The sequence below is a fragment of the Saprolegnia diclina genome, assembly GCF_000281045.1.
Source record: "Saprolegnia diclina VS20 unplaced genomic scaffold supercont1.24, whole genome shotgun sequence".
Classification (NCBI taxonomy): Eukaryota; Oomycota; class Saprolegniomycetes; order Saprolegniales; family Saprolegniaceae; genus Saprolegnia; species Saprolegnia diclina.
Genome location: NW_008246091.1, coordinates 89130 through 98797, shown reverse-complemented (window position 1 = coordinate 98797; position 9668 = coordinate 89130). Strand labels below are relative to the sequence as shown.

Below are 9668 nucleotides of genomic sequence, written 5' to 3'. Positions count from 1 at the left end.
TCCCAAGACGGCACCTACCGTCGCGGTAGTCAGACAACATACAAAATGTACTGGTCGCTGGCCAACGATCTCTCGGCGGTCGCCTCCAACACATCCGGTATTGGTGGTCGCAGTCTACTACGGTCCAGTGCCACCTATGCGTATGCCAACACGTCTCTTTCCAGCGTCTACGTCCTCAACGGCACGCTGGCATCGCCCTTGACCCGCGGCTTTCAGCTTACAACGGCGCTCTTTGGTCCCTACGGCTCGATCGACATGGTGTATGTGCCCCCGCCGGTCGCTTTGCAGCAGCTCATGTCGTATCTGCTGGATGCGACGCGGACGTCCCTCGCCGGCAACCTCGCCGCCCAAGGCGCGTACTTCAACATTACCCCCCTCGACCTCTCGCGGCCAGTACCCTCGTTGTGGCTCACGTCGCGTTTGGTTACGTTTGGCGGCTCACCGCTGTGCCCCGAAGCCTTGTCGGGCGGTGCGCTAACGACCGCGGGTCTCGGCACGCTCGTGTCGTACGACGGCATTTGCTTGACATCCACGGGCACCGTCAAGGTGCAACCCACCCGGCAGCAGTACATTCTATCTGCGATTCTCGCGGGGCTTCAGATGACCGACAACATGACGGCGATCTGCGCGCTCGACCCATCGTTCACGGCGCAGTGCGCAGTCTACTTGCCGCGCACGCTCGGCTACATTCAGCAGTACATGCAGCTACCGTCATCAATGGCAATTGATGTGGCCAACATGCACCAGCGAATCGCAGGGATGAATATATCCGCCATGATTTACGCCCGGACAAGTACAAACACGTCGTTGCCGCTCACCCTTCGTGTGCTCAACCTGCTCGACGACCGCGAACGAAGCTTCAAGTTTTTCGCGTGGCTCTTCTTCTACGACTGGGTCTTTGGCATCCGCGAAGTCATTTCGTTTCAAGGCGACGACGGCGGGTTGTCGCTCATGAGCGATCTTTCGACGCCGCTCTCCCAAGCGACCCAGGCGTGGGAGGTCCCCGCCAACATTGCCCAGTACCTTCGCGCGGGTGTCCTCTACGTCACCGGCGTCATGATCGCTGTCGCCGGTCTCGCGTTCGTCTACATCATGGCAGGTCGGGGGCAGTTTGAGGGCCTCAACATGCTCGAGCTCGGCCGGGTTGGCGGCATTGTCTGGGTCGGTCGGCCCTTCTTGCTGCTCCGAAGCATGACGGCCATCTGTGTGCTCTCGACCGCCACACTGCAGCTGCAGAATTCGGGCTATTTGAGCTACTTTGCGACCGTCCAAGATCCGTGGTACAAGACATTTTTGGCAGCGAATGAAGTCACGTGGCTGATTACGATCGTCAACGACATCTTTCTCGTGTTCACCGGCGACTATGCGTCGTACTATGTCACCCCCAACGGCTTTGTCGTCTGGGTCTTTGCGTCGGCCGTCACGGTCGCATCGCCCGTGACACCGGCCACGACCATCGACTTGCACTGCCGCCTCGAGCAAGTCGACTTGTACGCTGTGTGTACCGCCGGCGACATTGCCATTGGTAGCTCCCAGCGTATGCTTCTCTTGGCGTCGGCCGTGCTCCTCTCGCAGGTCCTCTCGTTCGCCACCGCCCGGCTCTGTATCCGAGTCGCGCCGTCGAACCCCGTCACGTCGCTCTTCATGTCGTCGGGTGCAAAGTTTCTGTTTGTGCCGGGGCCCTGGATGGACGGCGATGTCTACTATGTGGACCGTGCGTCTGCTGTTCTCGACGGGCTGCTGACGTGGCGACTCGATGCCAAGCGGCTCGTGGTCCTCGACGTCAAGAGCTGGCGCATCTTCATGATCCCTGTCGACACGATGCACCCGATTAGCCCTGCGTTCGCCGCGGCCGTTCCTCTGATCAACGATGTCTAGTTCGACTCGGTTTATGTACATAATTGTCTATCAAGTGCATATGTATATATACCTGTCCATGGCGAAAGAGGTTTGGGATGACGCATCATGGAAGATCCTGTCCATGCGACCAAATGCTGGCTTCACGAGGGAGGCTCGTTCCGACACGTGGGATCGAGAGGACACGGAGCCGCCTTCTTGGTGAGCGCAGAACGGTGGATCGACCTCTATGCACTGCAGTCGTATAGGCGGTGATGGCGGCGCGCGACGATCCAGTGCTTTGCTCGACGCGACCAAGCGCCGGGCAGCCGAAGGCTGCGAATGAAGCAACTACCAATGAAGTCATCATGTTGGGAGTAGAGTCATGGGCGCCGTCGACGTACGCAATCTGTTGTTGGGAGGCTCATCGGAAGAGCGCCATGTACTCTTCGGGAATGTCGTCCGAGTAGAGCTCCTGCGCGTACATGCGCTCCTTCTGCGCTGCCTGGGCCTTGGCCGCCTTGCGCTGTCGCTTCTCGGCCGGCGTCCGCTTTGGCTGCTGTGCGATCGGCTGCGGTGGCTTCTCGATGTGGGTCACGCGGTACGTGAGCGGCGCGGCGCCGAGGCCAGCGCGGTCGCGCTTCCAGCACGTCGCGACCGGCTCGGTGCGGCCTTGCTTCTCCGGGCCAAGGCCCTCGCCGGCCTTCCAGCCCATGGTCTCGAGGAGGCGGTAGCCCACGTTGGACGAAGCGATCACGTGCGCGTCAGTCCGCGCCCGCTTGGTCCCGCGCGCTGCGCTGCGGAGCTCGGTCGTCTCGACCTTGGCCTCCATGGCGGCAACCGTCAAAGTGCCAACGGCTCGTTCAACGTGACGTTAAATAGGTGCAACGCTGCTTCCGACACGTTTTTCCAATTCACACATGTGTGCGTAATGTGTAAAACATCGCCACCGGTGACAACGCAGTCGCTTTGGCCACCTAAAACACGGTACCCACGTTTTACACGCTTCGACAATTAAACGTGTCTGTTTGACCGACGGCAAAACAGCGTTAAACGAGTCGACCATCATCAGCGCTCATTCCTCTCAAAGGCATTGTTTATCCGGACATTGTTATCCGGACAACTGGCCTGGCGCGCTGCCAAATGGGCGATGCAGATCGACATTTGGAGTTTGGAACGAAGTCTCTACTTTCATTCGATATGCATAGAAAAAGTTATAGGGAGCTCAAATACCCAAAAATGGTGCTCGTAGCACGCGTACAGCGTGTGCTATGCGCCATTGAAATTGGTGGGAACTGATACTAAACTTAGTATCAGTGTATCAATGTATCAGTATTGGCCAACTAAAATGGCATGGTCCAGAAGTACCTCGCTCTCGCTTGATCATCTGTAGAGTCAATTCTTGTAAGGACATTCGACCAAGCGCCCATGCAACATCACGTATCATATTGTGTGTTTAGGGGACAAACACAAACTGCGCATCTTCGTCGCCAACGCGGGCGTCCTTGATGTGGATCATGTCCCCGTCATAGCCATACAAAATCCACTCTTGGTAACGGCGGTGCCGGATCCAGCCGTACTCGGCGCTCAAATCAAAGTCCCAGTGCTGGTTGCCGTTCTGGAGGTTGCAGGGATACCCGTGTACAACCGGGTTGCCGGCGTCGTTGCTCCAGTACGCGTCAAGACACAAGTCGGTGTGAACGTTCCGGAGCATGTCGACCTTGTTGGACTCGGGTGACTGGTACACTTCCCACGCTTTCGAGCCGTCACAGTCGCGGCACTTGGTTGTGACGGCCGACCCACTTATGGTCGTCCACTGGTCTTGCGGCGTCCAGAGGTTCATCCAGCCTGTCCAAAAGAGGGTGCCGCGCTGAATGCCCCACTGCCGCGTCGGAAACTGGTTCTGACGCGTCGCTGCCTCCGTGGTGTTGGCAGACGAGAGCGTGACGTTCTTGCTTGGAAGCGGGTCGCCCAGCGCTACGGCGGCGAGAGCGATCATGACCGAGACGTGGAGACCCATACGACTGTCACGGGGAGAAGAAAATATCAAATGAGCAGATTCCAAGAGCTGAAGTGGTCGATTTGTGAAGAAGCTGTCTTTAGCAAGGCCGTCAGCCTGTCGCGCGACGAGTAGAAAGTGCAGCGACCAGAATACGTGGCATCCCTACAGCTCGACGAATCAATATGACTCGCACCGAGGACAGTAGACAGTATGACCGAATCTTTTGTCCCGTTGTGACGACGAAGCGGCCACGTTTTTGACCAAGCTACATCTTTAACATTTGCTCCTGAATACTTGAGTGGTGTGTCTCTTCCACCTTGATCACCCCTGTGCACGACGCTTGGCTTCGTGACCACCTCATGCCAGCTTGTGCCATCCATACGCCTCGCGTTTGCGACGGGTACGCCTTGCTGACGCTACGGCAGCAACATACCACTACATAACGGACCGCAGCGTCCACGGGTTAGGTGACGCATACCAGACCAGATGTGGTAGTCACACCGCGTCTTCCATCTGGTCGGCATACGACGACTGGATACAACGACATGGAGCTGCTTTTTGCGCGTTGGGAAAAGCCGCAGAGCTTGCCTTGCCACTGAGCTCTCGGGCGTCCACTCCATAGGTGTGACGAGTGGTTTGCAGAAGCTGAAAATTAGAATCGTCAGAACGAGAAGGCGACCCTTGGTATCAACGATTCCGTAGTCTTTAACTAGAACGTAGAACATTGTCCTCTTGGAAATGTTATCCGGACGGCCGCGCTGTCTAAACTCGTTTTAACTCGGATCTATGCAAGTTCAACCACAACGTTTTATCCAATGCACGCAATCTACCGTGTTAAATACGTGAATATAGAGTGGTTTTCTAGTGTCAAACGTTTTCTCACTTGTTTTTCACGTGTTTAACCTATAAAACGCCATTCGAAAAACTCGTTGAACTTGGGCTGGCAATTTCGAAAAAAGGCAAATGGCCAAGCCCGAGCACGCCGAGACCGAGACCGAGCTCCTCGGACGCTACGAGCGCCGGCTCGTCGAGAAGTACCGCTTCGCGCTCGTTGACATCATCGACGACCTCTGCTCGCTGCTCAACCTCTTCCGCGTCGCGAACGGCGAGCTCGACGTCCTCGAGCCGCTCGCGGCCAAGAAGCTCGCACAGCTCTGCCCGTTCCTGCGCAATGCGCGCGACAAGATTGCGCTCCTCACGCAGGCGACGCCACTCTTCCTCGGCTATGACGACATCATGAGCTACAGCAAGCTGCTCGAAATCGAGATCAAGGCGCTGGACCCGCGGCCACAGCCGTGGAACGCCCTGCGCGTCTACGACAAGGAGTTCCAAGGTACAATGCATGCATCTGCGTGGCGCCGATGGCATCCTAGAGCACTTTGCGGTACGGATCGACAAGCTCACGGCGCTGTACCTCAAGCTCGCGGCGCACATCCCTACGCTGCGCCAGGACATGGAGACCCATGGCAGCGTCCTGCGCATTCTCACGCGCAAGCGCAACGACCTCGTGACGTTGCTGCGTGAGAGCATGGCGACGACGCACTTGCCGGCGAACGCCAAGAAGCACAAGTCGGAGCTCAAGCAGTGGTACCAGCGCAGCTTGGCCAAGTACAAGACGGCGCTTCAAGGTGGGTATCTCAATTGAGATCGTCCATGAACCATCTCGTGTAGCGACGCCACTCAAACTCGAAAAGCAGATTCAGTTTGAGATTCGGTCCTTTACCGAGAGCTTGAATGGACTTCTGGCGCCGCACGCGGAAATTGCCAAGACGCTGCGCGTCGCGTAGGCTGCCACGTCATCATGGAACGGCCGTCTAACCACACGCAACTAGGAATGCATCGGTGCTCAACGACGCCGGTCGCTTCAGCGACGCCGACCTCGGGGCCATTCTCTCTAGCCGCGAGGCCATCCTGCGCTTTGAGGAGGCGCCGGGCGAGTTTTGCGCCTTGGTCTCGACGTCGATCGAGACGTTCTTAGCACAGCTGCAGCTGTTTGAAGCCGCTTGCCGCGAGGTCGACTCCCTCGATGCAGCGCTGCGTCATGCACACGGGTTGTAGGACTTGTTTGCGGTTCTCGCGACCCCGCTCAAGCTCGGGTTCACACCCGAAAAAGCGGTCGACAGCGAGATGTTCGTGGCCATTGGCCAGGATTTGCAAGCGCGCATGAAGGAGCTCACGTCGCTCCGGCACTCGATCAAGTACCAGACCGTCGTTGCCCACTGCAAGGGTTGGTCGACAGCTTGTCGACGTTTTTGTATATGTATATATACGGATAGAGGCGCGGTACGAAGTTTCTGTGTGTTACCAGCAGTGGCAGCAAGCGTACGTGTCATGCGTTGACGAGGAAGACGTCAGATGACGTGGTGTAGGAGCAATGCGCCGTCCAAAGACGCCTCGAAGGACGACGCCATGGCCCGTGTTCGGCGCCAGATCCAGTCGCTCGTCGTCGCCGACGGCCTCGTGTGTGCCTGAGCCATTGCCAACGACATTTTCTAGCAAATTGTAGACAAGTCAAAACTTGCATTTCATAAATCGGTTAAAAATCATCCAGCCACGGTCGAAAGTCAAACATGAGATTGTCGTCCGTGCTCCACGAAGGCTCCATGTACGAGTCACCAAACGCGCTGATGGCCAAGCACCAGCCGGGATGGCGCTTGCTGCAAATCTTGCCGCCGTCGGGGCCACCGCGTTTCGGCAGCTGATAGCTCCAGCGCTGGTTGGGCTCGTCGTAGCTGCACTTATAGCCGTGTACAAATGGCTTGTTGGCATAGTCGTTCCACCACGCGTCCAAACACAAGTCGTCTTGGACGTTGCGCAGCATATCGAAATCCGGGGATCCGTTCGACTTGAGCGCATGCCAGACCTTGCCGCCCGCGTCATTCCAGCGACGCGTGTTGACGATCGTGTTCCAAATCGTCATCCACGAGTCGAGGCGGTCGTAGGGCCGCCATATGTACGGCGTGTGCGCAACACGAATGACGCCAAACTTGTTGGTGAGGTCGGGTCCCGGCAGCATGCTGTCTTCGACGCGAAGGTTGCCCGTCTTGTTGGTGGGCACCGTGCTGTTGAGCGCAGCGACGTGCTCTAAAGCCAGAGCCATGACGAGGCACCACGACAAGGCGACGAGATGCGCCATCGTGCCAAAGGAGAAATGACTGTGGGTGCAAGAACACCGTAGCGATGGAACGACACGCAGACAACTTCGTGTCTCTGCGCCCGCGAGTAGGAGTACCGCGCCACGTCGAGTACAGTACTGCGTGAGAGACAGCGAGAAGAATTGGCCATCAGACGATGCGTTCTGCTGATGTTGGATGGGCACAGATGATCGTTCCCTTTAAGAGGACTTGTGTTGCCTAAAGTAGATTGCTAAAGCTTCAAGAGTGTAAGGACTAGAAACACAAATGCAGCGAATCCCACGTCCGAGTACACCTGCAATAGCCCGACAAGATTTCGTGTCGCATCTTGTGGATCGATCAGCTATACAGTACAGTACATCTCGTACGGTACGTAGTATGCCACACCGCCAGCTCACACTGCCCTTGTAGAATTCTCGGTACGAATGCACAAAGCTCGGGCAATGTGATGCCCATCGAAATTGCAAAAGAGAGCCTCAATCAATTGATTCATTTCTCCGTTGCCAATTGTCCTTCTGGTCACACAACGGGTCGCACGCATGTAAGTAGGGACGGAAGGAGGCCAAGTAAATTAATGGGTCGAGAAGGAAGAATGGCGCACCCCGCCTTGTTTATCATTGCAGGTACGTTGCGCGACCGCGGCTATTCTCAATCACCCATCGATCGTCGTGGGACGCATACCCACATCTGGTCTGCCACATGTGCGACATGTGACTTTGCAGTCTACAAAGCTATTCCATCGCGTATATCGAGCGATCGAGCAGCGTCTTTGGTCGCTGGCTTTTCTGCATCCGCCGTGTCTACACCGTTTTTGACGGTGGAAACCGCCGACGGACGATCCGTATCCATCATCAAGCAACATGGACGTGGCACTCCGTTGGGAGTCATGATTTCGCTAGTACCGGTACATGTATTTGACCACGCAGCACCCCATTTTGCAATTTGCATCGACTTGGTCTCATGTCGCTGCTCCGCGTCCTCGGCCTTTGCGGTGTGCTTGCAATCGCGCTCGTGAATGCCGCCGAGTTGAACAGCACGGTGCTCACCAACAAGACGGGCAACCTTGGCGCCGAAGATGCGGCCTTCAACTGGCCAGACCTCACGGACAAGTTTGGCATCCAGCGCGTGCAACGTACAGCTGCGTGGTATGTTCCGGTTACGATTCTTGACTCGTGGGTGACGATTTGGAACACGATCGTCAACACGCGTCGCCAGATCGACGCCGGCGGCAAGGTCTGGCACCTCCTCCGGTCCAACGGAGCGACCGAATTTGATATGCTGCGCAACGTCCAAGACGACTTGTGTTTGGATGCGTGGTGGAACCCCGCCGCCAACAAGCCGTTTGTGCATGGCTATAAGTGCAATCGCGACGAACTCAACCAGCGCTGGGAGTTCTACTACAAGCAGCGCGAGCGTGGCACACAGATTTGCAGCAAGCGCCACTTCGGCTGGTGCTTGGTGATTCCCGACTTTGGAGATTCGCGCATGGAGTTCTTCGACAACGGAAACACCGAGCTCTTCTTTCAGTTTCGTGATTGGAAAAACGACTTTTAATAGTCAAGTAGACTGGAGCCAAAGAAAGCCACGATAATCGATTGGGCCCTTGGTTTGAGATGAGGATAAATGATATGGATTGAAATCTTTATGCAGATTAAAGACTCCACCTACTAAGACATACGAACTAGTTGTGTGTTGAACGTCAGCGGCCAAAAGCACTTCAACGTGCAGGAGTTCTTCGGCCAGCAGTACCGCATGCCGCCCGTCGTCGGGATGCGCGTACGAGGTGCAGTCGTCGGGTGCGAGCTTGGACAAATGATCCGTGGCTTGGTTGAATTCGCGAGTGTGGTGTTCCCATGTGCACGTAAAACATGTCGCGAGCTCCCGCGCCTGGACATGCAGCTTCTGCAAGCGAGCCTCTTGGACCCGGTCGATGCCCTTCATCTGCTGCATCAGCAGCATGCTGTCGCCGCGCACCGTGAGATGCGTCACTGCCAGTCGCTAAGCTAACTGGAGTGCCGTAATGAGACGGTCGTACTCGGCCTCGTTGTGCGTTGTCGCAGTATCAAGCTAGTTGGCTTGGTACACCACGCTCTGGGGCGGCTCGGTCAAAAAGACGAGCGAGCCACTCCCGCCACAATGCAAGGGAATAAAATCGCTCAATTTTTTATCTTGTGCGTCATTGGGTTCGTGCAAACTGTCCGGCCGGTCCGCCACTATGAATCTCCACCCCTCCCACGTCGTCACGTGATCGAAAAACTGTGCAGGTAGGTAAACCGTTCTGTTTAAACCATACCATTTTTTCAATTCACGCCATGTGAGAAAAGAGAGTGTTTTACGTGATAAAAACGTTTCCCACACGTTAAACCCATTAAACGCCATTCGAAAAACTTGCCAACACCGTCACCGAGCTCCTGAAGAACACCCTGTGATGCTGAATATGTTTTCGCAAGCACGAACTTGGAGTTACGATCCAATGAAACCAGACGTTGTGAGGGTGGGACTGACGACCTTAGTTGGCTGCTTGGCAATCGAGGCTGTCGAGATAATGCTGGGGGATATGATATCAAAGGTGCAAAGAGGTTCATACGTCACTTTGAATAAAGCGATATGGTGACTCGCCGTGCCTCTCGACACGTTCAACAGCGCTCGAGCGTGTCACAAATCAGGACATAGTACGTCTTAATCATCCCGTATTC

The 9668-nt window shown here is 56.0% G+C and overlaps 6 protein-coding genes across 6 annotated transcripts; 3 read left to right on the top strand and 3 right to left on the bottom strand.

The window, feature by feature from the left end:
- Positions 1-45: 45 nt before the first annotated feature.
- SDRG_08056 (hypothetical protein) lies at positions 46-1878 on the top strand (the record flags this gene model as incomplete). Its single annotated transcript, XM_008613923.1, has 1 exon — positions 46-1878. One exon carries the CDS (start codon positions 46-48, stop codon positions 1876-1878), a length of 1833 nt encoding a protein of 610 aa, XP_008612145.1.
- On the bottom strand, positions 1697-2698 carry SDRG_08055 (hypothetical protein). Its single transcript, XM_008613922.1, has 2 exons — positions 1931-2698; positions 1697-1874 (listed from the first exon to the last, which is right to left on the bottom strand). Exon 1 carries the CDS (start codon positions 2666-2668, stop codon positions 2261-2263), a length of 408 nt encoding a protein of 135 aa, XP_008612144.1. The 5' UTR covers positions 2669-2698; the 3' UTR covers positions 1697-1874; positions 1931-2260.
- Positions 2699-3261: 563 nt separating this feature from the next.
- On the bottom strand, positions 3262-3867 carry SDRG_08054 (hypothetical protein). Its single transcript, XM_008613921.1, has one exon. The coding sequence runs from the start codon at positions 3854-3856 to the stop codon at positions 3293-3295; it is 564 nt and encodes a 187-aa protein (XP_008612143.1). The 5' UTR covers positions 3857-3867; the 3' UTR covers positions 3262-3292.
- Positions 3868-4801: 934 nt separating this feature from the next.
- On the top strand, positions 4802-6310 carry SDRG_08053 (hypothetical protein; the record flags this gene model as incomplete). The annotated part of the gene is made up of 7 exons (XM_008613920.1): positions 4802-5171; positions 5212-5466; positions 5510-5621; positions 5671-5851; positions 5897-6065; positions 6115-6160; positions 6208-6310. 7 exons carry the CDS (start codon positions 4802-4804, stop codon positions 6308-6310), a joined length of 1236 nt encoding a protein of 411 aa, XP_008612142.1.
- Positions 6311-6324: 14 nt separating this feature from the next.
- SDRG_08052 (hypothetical protein) lies at positions 6325-6976 on the bottom strand (the record flags this gene model as incomplete). The annotated part of the gene is made up of 1 exon (XM_008613919.1): positions 6325-6976. A coding segment is annotated over one exon (602 nt), but the record flags the coding sequence as incomplete, so codon positions are not given.
- Positions 6977-7932: 956 nt separating this feature from the next.
- On the top strand, positions 7933-8979 carry SDRG_08051 (hypothetical protein; the record flags this gene model as incomplete). The annotated part of the gene is made up of 3 exons (XM_008613918.1): positions 7933-8498; positions 8658-8748; positions 8851-8979. The coding sequence occupies 3 exons, from the start codon at positions 7933-7935 to the stop codon at positions 8977-8979; spliced, it is 786 nt and encodes a 261-aa protein (XP_008612140.1).
- Positions 8980-9668: the final 689 nt, after the last annotated feature.